Here is a 15,806-nt window from a genome sequence, read left to right as displayed (position 1 = left end):
ACTTGGGGAGATTTGGGGAGATTTGGGGAGATTTAACACCCATTCCATGTCCTGCAAGAACTGTGACGCCACTGTTAGGTGTTCCTGGAGTTTTTCCTCTGATTCTGCTAAGTAGGGAATAAGTAGGGAATAATCACTATCCCTCTCAGCCTGAGTGCCGCTGCCATGACAGGCATCACCTTTGTGAATACCCTTGGTGCTGTTGCCAGACCAAAAGGTAGAGCTTGGAACTGTAAATGAGTCTCCCCTATCGCAAAGCGAAGGAAGGACTGATGTTCTTTGCATATGGGTATATGAAGATATGCATCCTGAATATCTACGGAAGCCAAATCTTCCCCTGGCTCTATGCTGCCAAGCACTGAGCGCAGGGACTCCATGCGGAAAGGATCCACCCAAAGATGCAGATTTAAAGACTTTAAATTTAGTATAGGTCTGACTGACCAGTCTTTTTTGTGAACCAAGAAAATAATTGAGTAAAAACCTTTCTTGCGTTCCTCCTGAGGAACCGGGACCACAACCCCCTTTTCCCTGAGAGGCAACACCGCCCCCCAATAGGGCAGTACATGAACTGGCTTCACTTGGCAAAGGGGTTGGGAGAAATCTCCGTGGAGGACCACCCCTGAGATTTATCCGGTAGCCCTTTGAGACAATCGAAAGAACCCAAGGGTCTGAGGTTGGAATATTCCACTTGTCCCGAAACTGCAGAAGGCGACCCCCCACTCTGGGGCCAGAACGGGGAGCCTCCACAGCGTCATGCAGAGGACTTATCCTCTCCTTTAGACACCTGCTTCTTACCAAAGGCTCCAAATCTAGATTTGGAAGATTTCCCTTCTAGCTGGGAATCTACTTCTTCCCGCCTGACCTTTACTGGATGCTCCACCCCGAAAGGATGAGCGAAAAGCAGGTTTAAAAACTCCAAATTTTGAACCTGAAGCTTTTGCCGTAGTAGGGAGAAATGTACTCTTCCCCCTGTGGCTTGCTTTACGATGGACTCAAGCTCGGAACCAAAAAGCAGCTCCCCTTTAAAGGCCAAAGACTCTAGGGATTACTTTGATTCACTGTCTGCTTCCCAGGCCTTAAGAAAGAGGGCCCGCCTTGCAGACACATACGTGGCGGACACCTTAGATGCCATCTTTGCGCCTTCTTCCCCAGCCTAATAAATGTACTCTTCTGCACATCTGAGCTTTTCTGCTAAGAGAATCAGGCCGCAGCTGATCTCCCAAAGCCTCAGCCCACTTAATCATTGCTTTGGCTACCCAAGCTGAAGCAATAATGGGGCATAGTGTATAGCCCACTCCTGCAAAAACTGCCTTAAGGCATCCTTCCCCTTTTTTGTCTACGGGGTCCTTGAAAGCTGCCCCACCCTGGACCGGCAAGGCTGTGGCTTTAGACAATCTAGCCACAGGAGCGTCCACTAACGGGACTTTCTCCCACAACTTTACATGCTCTTTAGGCACGGGGTACATATTTGCAAACCTCTTTGACATAGTCACTTTTTTATCAGGAACTTTCCAAGCTTCCCCCAACAAGGAAACCATACCTTGGTCCGAAGGGAATGTAACAGAATCTCTACGCACCCTTTTAAATACACAATGCGCCTGCACCTTGTCTTCCTCAGACAAGTCTCATGTCTGTTTCACAGCAAGGATTAAATCATCAATGCCCGGGACAGAAGAGTCAGCCTCTTCCCTTTGCTTCCAACTTAAATCATCTTCACACACAAATCATCTTCACACACACCATCATCATCAGAATACAAAGTTAATAGAGGAGGTGTAGCTGAAGGCCGCCTGGAGGAAGGACTTTCAGAAGGTTTTGCAAACTTTTCCATAAGAGAATTCATCCTATGAATTCATCCTATGAGAATTCATCCTATTGTATGACCTGCAATAACATAGGGTCCCCTTGCATAGGGTCCATCTGCTCACATGTTAATTTAACCCCGCAAAATCTGCAGTCAAATAACATGCCCCACGCTCCCCCCCCCCACAGCAGCATCATCACAGCCGTCAGCCATATTTAACCCACGGTGCACAATGTCAGGCAAAGCACAGAGCATTTATACAGTGTACTTATCTGTCTGCTTGCTGTCAGTGACCTCTGCATCAGCGGGGATAGCGCTTTCCAGGAGAAACTGCACCGTTTGTACTTTGCAGAAAAAAGCCAGGCTTCAGCTCCGCAGTATGAAGATAAATGGCGCAGTAAGAGACAAAGTCTCTGCTTCAGCGGGGTAGGTAGCCAGATTGGCGCTTTTCCCCCTTTAGCCACTTCCACAAGTGTTTTTCCTCACCTCCAGTGCCTGCCCTTCTCTCTGGGATCACTTGGAGTCATGCAGCTACGCTGGACACCTGTAATAGACTTCACCTCCCTAGTGGGATTTTAGTCTATAAGCCCTTCCAAGATGGCGCCCACCATCGTGGGAGGTCCTTCCCCCACAATCCCCTTCTAAGCAAGGAGCCGGTTCCAGATGCTCCCAGGGCCCAGGCAAACCTCATCAGAGCAGAGGTTAAGTGCTGTGCAGTGGGTGCAGACGGCGTACCCCTGTACACAGAGCGCTGACAGGACGCGCTTCTGTCAGCCTCTGCTCAGTGTGCAGCACTTCCATCAGAAGCAGAACACTGGTGAAAAAACCTGCACTAAACCCTAAGTAAATGAAATAATAAAAACCTAGCTATTTCTAGTAAAAATCCAAGAAAAACGGCGGCTGCAGCATCACCCACTCCTGTTGGCACCTAAAACAAACTGAGGCATGATGGGATGCAGCAGGGAGGAGCCTGCATCCAGAAGAATTTCAGCATAGGTGCCTTGGCTCCTGCGGACCCTCCTACATCCCAAGGTTAGCTGTGTCACCGGGATGGACAAAAGAGAAATATATTTGTGTGTATTTCATGTGTTTGTACAACATAAATGCAAGATACATCATTGAAATATAAAAATATTCTGAAATAATCCGTTATCAAAAATTCCGGTCTCGAGCATTTCAGATAAGGGATACTCAACCTGTATTAACAAATTCCAATTATCTTTGAGATGCTTTCAGATCCCTTGGCTGTGGCCACTTGATAATGAAATCTAGTTTTTCAAAATTGTATCTGGGACAATATACCCTAGGTAGGCAAATTTATTTTGTGTAACAAAAACTTAAGTTTCCAGAATAATTGATTTGCCATAGGTATGGGAAGAAAAAAATTTCTGACATCTTCTATGTTCCAGAAATTTTGAAAAAAAAAAGAAAAAAAAGAGATAGGTCATCAAGATAGACCACCACAAAATCAGATATCAGATCCCTGAAGATCTTGCGTACAAACTGAATAGAGGCCGGGGCATTGCAGAGACTGAAGGGCAACCCCAGATGCTCAAACTGCCCAAATCCTGATTGTGTTATAAATTGTTCACGCCAGGATAATCGATACACAAACCTTTCTTTTTCACAAACTAGTAGTCTGACCTAGTGGGCAAATTAGATTTCTTCATGAACATTTTGTCAATTTTACTTATTCAGTATTCGGTAATGATAACAGGATTATGCTTCCCCTAGGAAGGGTTTCATCTGGTTGTAATTCAACAAAGCAATGTCATTCTTGATATGAAGGAAATTCTTCAGCCCTTTAATAAAGACATTTCACAAAGAAGGAGTACTGCAGTGGTTACGGTGACTTAGAGAAGGAAATATGCATAGTCCTGATAAGAGTGGGTAAGTGTGCCATGGCAACCAATCAGCTCCTATGTATAATTGTATAGAGGCTGGCGTCTTTGGTGACCACCAACCAATCCCATGACCGAAGGGAATGCCCTAACAGGAGAGATTCCACATTCGTCCACCACAGTAAGGAATTCAGAGTGTCTGGTGTTAAGAGAACCTTCTCTATTTTCATGAACTTGGGATTCCCCTACCAACTTGCAAGGATGTTCCATTGGAACGGCCTTGAATGAAATCTGGCGTACTGACAGGTCTCGAAAGTCACCACCATTTTGCCCACTAGTTTCAGGAAATGCCATACTGATGGACTGGGTGACTGCAGAATGGTCCATACTAACTGACAAATGTCTCTGGCCTTCGATTGTGGAAGAAATACATGGTGAAGGTGTGAATCCAGAATGACTCCGAGAAACTGAAGCCTCTGAGTGGGCACAGCTGGGATTTTGGCAGATCTAAAATCCACCCATGGGAATGCAGAAACTGAATTGCAGCAGACAGATCCTCCTGCAGCTTCTCTGCTGACTCTTCTTTGAACAAATGGTTGTCCAAATACGGGATGATTACAATTCCCTGAAGTCTGAGTGCTGCTGCCATGACCGCCATTATCTTTGTGAACACCTTCTGGGCTGTCGCCAGCCTGAAGGGGAGAGCATGCAATTGCAGTTTTAAATTGCCTATTGCGAAACGCAGCAAGGACTGATGTTCTTCGCATATAGGTATGTGCAAATAGGCATCTTGAATATCCACAGAGGCTAGAAATTCTCCCGGTACCAGGATCAGGCGAACGGTTTTTAAAAATTCCATTCTGAAGTGATCCACCAACCCACAAGTGGAGGTTCTGGGACTTCAGGTTCAGAATATGTCTGAATGAGTTGTCCGGTTTGGGCACCAAGAAAAGAATGGAGTAAAACCCCCTTCTTCCTTTCCTCCCGCGGTACCGGAACCACCACGTCCTTTTCCAGGAGAGACCACGCCGCCCCCAAAAGGGCTTTTTTTAAGCGTGCCTCCCTGGATAAAGGTGTAGGAAGAAACCTCCTTGGAGGTACGCCCCTCAGGTTGATCCTGTATCCCTGGGAAAATACATTGAGAACCTAAGGATCCTGGGCCGATAGAGCCCAAGCATCCCAGTACAGCAAAAGGTGAACCCCCATGCGGAGGGCTTCTCCTCACCCTTGGAAGCCTGCTTTTTTGCAAAGGCACCAAAACGGGACTTGGGAGCTTTACCTTTTCCAGCAACAAATCTTCCTCTATTAGACTGCCCTCTGGAAGAAGCACCCCCTCTAAAGGAGGGACGAAAGGACGAGCGAAAGTTAGCAAACCTGGAAGTTCCCTGTTTGGCTGCCGGCATGGGAAGCAACGTACTCTTTCCCCCTGTTGCCTGTTTAATGAGGGATTCCAATTCCGAACCAAAAAGCAACTCCCCTTTAAAAGCTAATGTTTCCAGAGACTTCTTGGATTCATTGTCGGCATCCCATGCCTTAAGCCTCAAGGCCCTTCTGGCCGTCACGCAAATGGCCGACATCTTAGAAGCCATTTTGACTCCCTCTTCTCCAGCCTCACAGGTGTATTCCGCCCCCGCCTTCAGCTTTTCAGCCAATGCAAAAGCTTCTGAATCCGGCTGCAGTAATGCGCACAGGGTATTTGCCCACGCCATCATGGCCTTGGAGACCCAGGCAGAAGCAATAATAGGTCTCAGAGTAAACTCAACACCTTCAAAAACTGCTTTTGAACAACCCTCTAACTTTTTATCTACAGGGTCCTTAAATGCAGCACCCCTTGCACAGGCAAAGCAGTAGCTTTAAACAGCCTAGCGACCGGGGCTTCAACCAGTGGGACCTTTTTCCACCATTTTACATGCTCCTCTGGCATGGGGTACAGACTCAAAAACCTCTTGGGCATAAGGAGTCTCTTATCAGGCGTTTTCCACGCCCCTCCCAGCAATTCTTGCATGCCTTCATCAGAAGGAAAAGTGACTGCCTCTCTGCGCTGTCTCTTGAATACTCCCTGTTGGGGAGCCTTATCCACCTCAGATAAATTCAATGCCTCTTTAACAGCCAAAATGAAATCATCAACACCAGGAACAGAGAATTCAATCTATTACCTCTGATCCCATGACATGTCTTCCACACACTCCCCATCCTCCTCATAGTCTATATTAGGAATAGGTGGGGTGGATAAAGGGTGTCTTGGAGAAACCTCAGACTCCTTAGTAAACTGCTCCATAAAAGCATTCATTTTGTGCACACTTTGAGCAGTGTCCTGCATGGCTTGTATAAATGCAGGGTTGGCCTGGGAGATCTCACCAACTCATCTGTCTGTTCAAAGCCTGTACTAAGGCAGACACAGACCTTCCCAGAGCAGCTGCCCACGCAGGCTCAGGTTGCTCAGCCCTCTGGTCTTGCGCCCCACTGGGCACAGATTCGCATGAAGGGCATATATCCCCATGGTCAAACTGTTCAGGAGTTAATTTAAGCCCGCAAAATTTGCAGTTAATTAACACGGCAGACGCTCCTTCCCTCAACACTCCAGCATTACACCTTTCTGTCATGATTTTATCACAGTGCACGAAGTCAGGCGTTTGTACAAAGCGAATATATATAAGTGTACTTATCTGTCTGCTGTCTGACCCTCTGTGGTCACCGGGGATAACGCTGCCTCAGAAGAAACTTGTCACACTGTCTGCAGGAAAAATCTCCTTCCAGCTCTGCACAGTGTGGGATGAAAGGGCGCCAGGGCAGAGTGAAGGAAGTCCCTGCTACAGCGGGTGGGAGGCGCTTTGGCGCCTTTTTCCCCCTGTGAGCCGCTCCTACTGAATGTTTCTTCTTTTTCTTGTGTCTCCCCTTCAATGGGGACCACTAGGAATCGCCCAGCAGCGCTGAGCTCCTGTAACAGGCTGCAATCTCCTCAGATTTCAGCCTGTAAACCCATTCAAGATGGCAGCTGCCATTGCGGGGTGCCCATCACCCATGATTCCCCACCCCCTATGCAGGGAGCCGGCTCCGGGGACCCCCAGGGTCCAGGAAACCTCACTTGTGAGGAGGTTTAAGTGCTGTGCTGAGAGACCAGACAGCGTCTCTCAGCACATAGGGAACTGACAGGACGCGCTTCTGTCAGCCCCTGTTGCTCTGTCAGTGTGAAGAAACTTCCCCTGGAAGCCTCACACTGTACCTGCACTAACTAAGATGTAATAGTAATAAAAAAAAAAAAAACACCCTAGCTACTCTATTGTATGGCTGCTGTAGCAGTCCTTCAGCATAGGGGTGTGGTATGTGACTCCGACAGTCGGGATCCCGACAGTCATTATCCCGACTGCCCGGAGTCAGACAGCATGGCGAGCGCAAAAAAGCCCCTTGTGGGCACGGTGGCTCGCTACGCGAGCCACCTATTCTATTCTCCCTCTTTGGGGGTCATGGACCCCCATGAGGGAAAATAGCGGGTGGCCGTCGGGCACCCGGCTGTCGGCGTTTTGACAGTCGGGAACCCGACATCGGGTAAATGATTGTCGGGAACCCGTCCAGCACAGTACCCACTCCGGTGGGTACCTAAAACGAACTGAGGGATGCTGGGATGCAGAAGGGAGGAGCCTGCCTCTCAAAGCTTTAGCATAGGTGCCTGGCTCCTTTGGACCCTCCTACATCCCATGGTTGAGCTGTGTCACCAGGATGGATGAAAGAGAAAAAAAAATTCTTGGGATTGCCATCATATCTAGCAGGAGTAGGTATGCTGACGGTATGAGCCATGGCAGCAGGCACAACAGTAGCCACTGGAGGTGTAAGTGGTGACTACATAGAAGCCATGCCTTACATATGTGATTATAGCCTCTAGGTCAACCGATTCAGTGAATCAATTCAAGTAATTAAGTGATGCAATAGGTGCATAGTCCATGGATCGCTAGCTGGATCTGATCTAATGGGCACAGTTTTCCGTCATATAACCTGTTCATAAACGTACACCTCAGTACTAAAGGTCAGGGTCAAAGGTGAAGACATTATGGAAGCTTCTCGGCAATATATAAAAAGAGAGGACAGTAACGTTAAAGGCAAGGTTTGCTAATTCTAATATTTCGGCACCTTCCCATTACTGCAGGCAGAGGTTTAACATCCTGTAGGTTTATTAATTTCATTTGTCCCCTCCATTTACATCAGTGGTCAAATGAGCACAAGCCACCCACCGGGCCCTATGAGCAGGGCAAGTCGAGCGGAGAGCCTAGTAGATCAAGAAAGCCAGTGTGGAGAGTCACGTGACCATAGATGCATGAAATGGCATTGTCAGATCCAGTAAGAACCAAACACGTTCCAATGCAGCCTGACAGTAACGATACAGAATTTGACCTAAACAGAAGCAAATCTGTTTAGAAAGCATTGTCTTGTTCCAGCTTTTTACCTATTTCTAGAACGGCAACTCCTTCTGGCAAATTTTAAATCACCTTTTTCATATATGGATTATACGAGTATTTTTTCTTTTCGAGGCTCATTCCGAGTCTACAAAGTTTGTCAACAACTTCAGAGAAGTAACTGAATATAAAGTAAACCCATTGAAGTATTTTCAAAAAAGGTCAACACAATGTAAATGGTAAAAAAAAAATAGACACAAGAGGAACTATGACCAGGAATTACTGGAAACAAAGTAAACTAGGTGGCTCGAGGGATAATTTTGCATGCAAATAAAATACGATTAATTTTATAGCACGGTTGGCGGTTTGTAGTAGGATGAAAGAAGAACTGGTTCATTTGTAGTCATTTTGAGTAGCCAAGCAATTTCCTATGTACTATTACCCGGCCGCACCTTTATCGCAGGGCACGGTATCGCCACCTTTGGGTGGCGATACCCTATAGAAGTCTATGGGCTTCTTTTCGCTGCGTCGCCGCAACCCCGCCAACCCCCCCTTTCCCCCCTCCCTTGGGCTTACTTTCTTGCAGGTCCTCCGGGACCCCGGAAGGTAAGCCCTTTCTCCCCCTATCAACGCAGCCGGACGTCCTTCCGGCTGCAGGGGGGAGGAGGAGGCGCCGGGGACAGCCTGCTTAGCTGTCCCCGGCGTGTAGGCAGCAGAAGCTGGCTGGGAGGTGACGGAGACCCCCCGCAGACCAGAGTACAGGTATCGTATGTAGGCCCCATTAGCCATGCCCTATCAACGCATCTAGGGAAAGAACAGTAGGGCCACAATTTTATTTTTAACTTCGATTTAAAAAAAAAATAAAATAAAATACAATGCGCAATTCTATACAGGTTGAGTATCCCGTATCCAAAATGCTCGGGACCAGGAGAATTTTGGATAACGGATTATTCCGTATTTTGGAATATTTTAATATTTCAATTATGTATTTTGAAGTATCTTGCATTTATGCTGTATAAACACATAAAATACACACAAATATATTTTATTACCACATAAAATACACACAAACATATTTTAATTGTTCAAAAAACAAGGTTTCAAAACGTGAAACAAAATGTGTGTACTATCTCAGCACTGAATTTGAATGCCAAGCAATCATTGTCTTGCACATATATAGTGCCAGTTACATATCATGTCCCCAGTGATGCTGTTACATATGTCCCCAGTGAGTTTTTAGCAAAAAAAAATTTTTTTTTCACTTTCTGGAATGTCCGTATTTCGGAATAATTCGGATAACGGATATTCGGATACGGGATACTCGACCTGTATTAACAATTCGGCAGAAGCGGAGAACTTAACCAAAATCAATAAATGAGGTACCATATTAAAGATTAAGGGTGAAATTAAATAGGATGAGAGATTCAGAAAGTGAGAGATTTGGTAAGAAATCTCCAGTTCTTTTAAAGCAGCAATCATTTACATTGCAAAATTGAACTGGTTTTGCAGTGTAAATGATTGCCGCTTTAAAATAACTGGAGATTTCTTACCAAATCTCTCACTTTCTGAATCTCTCCTATTAAATTTCACTAAGTATAAAGGGGAAAAAAAAGGGATCGTCACCAAAAGTTACCTTCTAGAAATAATATATATGAGGATTTAAAAGGGAAAACATTTGGAAATATTTGTGGAACATTTATAGAGATGATAATCAGGCATTAAACGCAATGGAAGCAGTGGGTTATATAGACAAGTATGAAGCTCAGAGACAAGATGTGATTATCATTTTCAAGGTTACATAGGTCTCTTTTAGTGGGAAACGCAAGAGAAAAACACAATAAATTATGGTCCAAGGGGATGAGCACTAGCATTTTATTCAGTTACCCATGAGACGCAGCTAACACTAATCTAAGCAGTCAATAATATCATTCCTGAGAACAGCTTTAACATATAAAATAACAGAACCGGGTTTTGAAATATAAATGGGGGGACACAAATTGCTTAAATAACACAACATTGTTTTCAGACCATGCTACTTTTTTTATGCAGAAATCCCTTTATAGAAAAAAAAAAAAAAAAGAGGAGGTACCAGAAAAAATCCAGTCCTGTCCCCTATAGTAGGTGTTAGCAGGTCGTCTGGTACAGAGCTGATTAACTGTGCAGCAGTAGTGGGTGTGCTAAAAAGCTCCAATCACATGTGGATGCCACTGTGAACTAAACAAGTGCTGTTATATATGCAGGTGCTCCTTTATGGCTAGGAGCCTGCAGGCAGGTGACTCCATTGGCTCGGGGATTTATGCCCGACAATCACATGGAACACAAACTAGTTGGCACAGAGGCTTTGGAATGTAGATCTAAACAAAATCTGCTTTTGAACAGTAAAGTACCTCATACTACCACCTACTCACCCATGTGCCATCGCCAGATTGCAGAGGCTTCTTACACAACAATCTCCAGCTCATTAAGGGACACAATGCTATAGTATGAGATACAGGTACTGTACTTTGCTGGGGACAAAATAGTAGTACGAGAACGAAAATGTGAAGCGAAGGTCTTTAGTTTGAATAGTAAGAATGCATTGGCTGTTGATTGCAAGCAATAAGACTGCCATAAGAGATAAATGTGATAATGGGTGTGGGGTATTGAAAGCAAGTTTTCTTGGAACAGACTTCACCTGGTTTTGAATAGTAAGACTGGTCTTCTAGGAATATAGAAAGACACAAGAGGGAGTGGTGGTGAGGTATAAGGACCAGTTGTGGTGAACCGGATGAAACAAGGTAATAAAGGGGTTAAGAGTAGTTGATGAAGATAAGAGGCAACAGTATAATATCTACAAGAAAAATACATGAAGGTGAGGGCATCAACAACAAGAGGGATGCACAGAATTCAGGGGTACTTGAAGATCAAGAAGAATGCAGGGAGCCCAGTGCTAACCCAAGGAAAACAAGGATGCAGAGATTTCATATACAGTTGTAGAAGGAGAAGAAAAAAAAGACAGGGAGAATGTAGATATAAGGAGTAAAAGTAGAAGAAGAACAAGAAACATTTAATGAGGTGACGGAGACTATACAGGGCTGAGGAGCAATTTTAGATGTGGAAAGAGCAGACTACACAGAGCTGAGGGGTAGTTGTAGATGAGGAACGAGGAGATCATACAGGGCTGGGGGTAGTTGTAGATGAGGAAAAAGCACAGAGTTGGGGAAAGTTTATGATAATGCACAAGGAAAGTGCCTGGAGGTGAGAGGAAATGTACAGTAAGTGCAGAGAGACTAATCTGCCCTGAGACAAAGGTACTGTATATGCAGGAAATGAGAACTACCAGGTAATGGAGCCTGCATGATCTGTGGTCAATGTCCCAGTCATTTGGATGTATAACCTTATAGCTGAAAAATGGACTGATGGTAAGTAAATAGAGTGACCTGTAAGTACAAGCGTAAGACGGTACAACATATAAAAATAGTGTGATGGATCAGGCAGTCAATAACATTATTGAATTTAAAGATATCTGGAAAGATGAGCAAGACTTTTGGGCACAATACATGGACTAAGAAGGAAACTAATAAATAATTGATAAAAGGTAAAAGAGTCATGGAGATCAGTTTGCAACATGTGCTTCCAGGTCTCTTGGAAGGCCATGACATATATGAAGATCCTAACAAGATGCCCAAAGATTAAAGCATTGTCACTGAGATCCCAATTGTTGGTGACTCCATAGAAATGCTCTCAGCAATGCATTCTTGCAAGTTGTCCATGGTGTAATGCCCCAAACATACGGTTCGACTTGGTCTATTTTACAATTCGATTTTGCAATTCGATTTTGCTTATATAAAGGCATTCGATTTCGATTGGATCCCAATGCACGGCCCTGCGGCAATGAAATCGAATAGAAAAACAGACACTGCAGGCAAGACTATACGCGATTGAATAGCAAGGCACTTGCAACGTGTGTACACCCCTTAAGAACGCTATCATCACACACTCCCTACTACACTAACTTCCATAAAACAAAACCAAGTGTGAAGCCATATTTTAACATCCCATCCATCTTTTCAAGCCACTTTGGAAAAAATATCTCCAAAAGTAATCTCTTCCTGTCATGTAAGACTTTGGGGCCACTGAGATTTTGTAATAAGATAATATATCAAAAGGAAGTTCTTTGCAGTAATTATTTTGGACATGAATCCATTACAATTAGCAAACAGTCAAACCATACCGGATCTTACAAAATACAACCTTTTCAATTAATCGTGTCATGCCAAATGCAAAGAATCCTGTAACGCTTAGAATTATGAATCTAAAAAAAATATTTTCGCACAGATTTGTGTCTTTCAACAGTTTTTCATTATCGTTTAAGCCAAGCATTAAGAAATTAATTTATTTCGGCATTAGAGGTAGAATTTGATTACAAAGGAACATCCACTAATCTATTCTTCCCTTTTCCAAAAATAACCCATTTCTTATGAAGAGATGTAAACATGAACAGGGAAAAAAAATTGCATTTGATTTTTCATGTCTTTGCAATATGCACAATACTCCAGGATAGACAAAATGCGTTGGACCCATATGTTGTCTTCTAAACAATTGCACATATTTCAGTTTGGTTTCCAACGTAACAAACATAACAAGGATCACAATGACGACATTGGTACAACTGGTACGTACTGAACAAACGGAAACAGGAGCTTAGAACCTGTGACCAATTTAGTTGGTCGATATCACCATCGTCTACATCAGAGTTTGCCAAAGTCCACCATCACAGGCCACATTTTAACGCTATCCATTCTTGAGCACATGTAACTTCATTAGTACCTTAGTCAAATCGATTTAAGCATCTGGACTCAAGTATAGATATCCTTAAAACCTGTACTGTAACTGTTGAGATTGGAAACTCTGGTCTACACCATGTGGAGGCAGCCATTTTGTAAATAATATTCCAGAAATAGTAGCTTATATATTCTCTGTGAACAATTGGCATCAATACTTCATGGGGGTAATCTGGACTTTAAAAAAAGACCTGCGATAACAATAGTATTCAACTGATTGAACACTAGGCACTGCTGTCAATACTTATTAATGGTATAAACGTTCTAATGTTAACCACCGTACATTAAATACAAGCCTCCTGTTTAAAATGTACATATTGAAAAAATTTGTATTAACCTTCATGTCTTATAAAACAAGTAATACCAACACATTTAAAAGTGTCAAAGAAAATACATGAAAGTATAGACATGCATTCTTAGTTAAATTCACTGGAAATTACACCTGAAGCACAGCTACATAGTTAAATCCAAGTTTTGCTCAACAATAAGGGGTAAATATACTAAAAGTTAGAAAAATTAAAAAAGGAACCATAGCAACCAATGAGATTCTAATCATTTTTTAGCACGCAATAAAAAAAATGTTAGGCAGAATCTGATTGGTTGGTATTCATTTTTAGAACTTTTTGTAAATCTACCATTTAATCTTAAGCAAGAATGGTGAAATGTATTCTCATAAAAAAATAAGGTAATTCATTCAAAAATTGATCAATTAAGTGTAAAAAGCCTACAAATAAAATAGTAATACAACGTAGAACATGTAAAGAGCCTGCATACGGTATCGTTCAAGCGTCATGGATAAAAAGGCACTAAGATCAAATTGCAATCATTCTCCCCCAAGCAGTAGGGTATGTAAACAATCTAGAGAAACAGCTCAGACCGTTAACCAGTTGGAATTGTAAACCATTTGTATGATAAATATGGCCATAGGCAAATTGATTTTTCTCCAGGCTGTTATTGCATTTACTGAACATTTCAAGAACAAAAATCAATTCTGCCCTGTCCCTTTGAGTTTCTAAAATATCAACAGACACACATCACCTTGTCAGCGTAATCTCTTTGTCAGTGGGTTCTACATGTAACGAACGTCGGGAGGGGGTTGGACTCATCAATATAAGAATGATCTATCACTCTCTCAGGTTAAGACCATATCATTTACCATTAACGCTCAAGAACAGGATTTTTTGCAAGTATTTCTTTGAAGCAATTATTCATCAATCAGAAAAGGTCAACGATGTAGCTATTGGTCACTAATAAACCTAGAGATAAACATACTCAATTCAGATAATGAATAGTCTTCATCTTACCACAATGACCACTCTTCTACAGTGTGAAGGTGGCAAGATGTGTCAAAGGCTGCCCATGGTGATCATGTCCTCCAATTCCTGATCACATAAGGCCAACATGCTACGTTTATTTTTTGACCATGGGACAATATTTAGATGGCTTAACAGCTGGTGCACCCAGGTACTAGAACCCGTTGATAGGTGCACATATTAAATGGTCATCTGAGTGCGCCATGATTAAACAGCCAAAACCGAAACATGAATGGAGGCTTAAATAAGGGTGACCATGGTATTATATTAACGTTTGGAAGTTTAATTGAATTAGATCAGCACTACAGGTGCTCATATGCCAATTCCTATATGATGAGTCAGTACTTGCTGCTGCATCTCTAGTAGCAAACCCCATACCTATAGGGGCCAGAGAACATGCTAATTGTACAGGATGGGCAGCTGCTGCTGCTGCAGCGACTCTTGGCATTTTTTTCTAAATAAAAAAAGGTTACCAATCTCATGTGTAGAGAGGGTCCCTACTCAGCCTGGCAGAAGGGGCAGCGGAGGCGACACCTGCTGCCAGGTGCGCCAGGCATAACCCACCCTCCTTACCGCTTACCATGCAGTAACTGGTAACGGATGCCAACGTAGCAGAAGTAGTGGAGACTACAGAAAATAATACACAGAGAGGGACTTTTAAAAAAGTTCCAAGATGATTGACAACAGTGACCTGCTGCCTGCAAGAGGTTCTGCAGCAGCCAACAGGTCACCTGTGTGATCAGCAGCAGCCTCACCTGCACATGGATGGAAGACCACCTTTCCCCTCCAGTGCTGCCACCTGCACCCTCCTGCATTCGCAGTAACCGCCACCCCCACCCCTGGCATTACTAACTGTCAACATTCAGCCCCCTACTCACTTTAGACGCCCACCCAACGCCACCCCTTTAATGCAGTGGGTGCTGTCCCCTCCCTAGGCCTGCACATGCCCCCCCAGAACCCCCCTCCTCCCGCTGCGGGCGCCCATCTATGAGCAGGGGGTGTAGCGTACCTCGTATAGGTCCCCAGAAGCCATGCTGCCGGGAGCCGGGGCTACGGTGCGCTGGTGCTGCTGCTGCTGCGTGCGGGGAATGCCAGGCTCCGGGTGTAGTCGGTGTGCGCAGAATCACACACAGCGGCGGCGGCAGCGGATGGCAGCAGAAGCAGCTCTGGAGCAGCCACGGGGGGAGTCCCAGCTCCTGCCCTGCTCACTGGAAGGGGACCGCCGCCAGAGGGCGCTCTAGGAGCGGGGCTAACGTGGGAGGAGGATCCGTGACAGGAGAGCTGGGGGCTGGCCGGCAGCATCCTGACAGGGGGGCGGGGAGGGGCGAGGCTCTGACTCCGCTCTCACTGGCCATGGTGATCTAGTGCTGAGCCACCATCACACTACTGTGTATATAGAAGCACACACACAACACACAGAGCTGCTGTGAGTCTACACAACCCCCCTGGGTGCTGTGTGCTGCACATCAGCCTCCATACAGGACAATGTCATTGTCAACTCTATTAGTGACAGATAAATGTCACTATTTGTCACTCCTTGCTGCCTTTTGGGAAACCTAACACCTCAGGTGCCTGTGAGGTAACACTGCTATCAGAAACCAGTTTGTTATATGAAGTCAGTGACAGACCCTCCAATA

The 15,806-nt window shown here is 44.5% G+C and overlaps 1 protein-coding gene across 1 annotated transcript in view; it reads right to left on the bottom strand.

Annotated features, from left to right (window-relative positions):
• CDYL2 (chromodomain Y like 2) overlaps nucleotides 1–15,459 on the bottom strand; it is a 100,121-nt gene extending 84,662 nt beyond the window's left edge. Inside the window, exon 1 of the mRNA XM_083165271.1 lies at nucleotides 15,179–15,459. Coding sequence (XP_083021397.1) covers nucleotides 15,179–15,202 — 24 coding nt within the window. The 5' untranslated portion in view covers nucleotides 15,203–15,459. The remainder of the gene's footprint in view (nucleotides 1–15,178) is intronic.
• Nucleotides 15,460–15,806: the final 347 nt, after the last annotated feature.

The sequence above is a fragment of the Crinia signifera genome, chromosome 11 (assembly GCF_055691185.1).
Source record: "Crinia signifera chromosome 11, ASM5569118v1, whole genome shotgun sequence".
NCBI classification, from domain to species: Eukaryota; Metazoa; Chordata; class Amphibia; order Anura; family Myobatrachidae; genus Crinia; species Crinia signifera.
The sequence above is the reverse complement of the archived record's forward strand: the minus strand, read 5'-3'. Positions and strand labels throughout refer to the sequence as shown.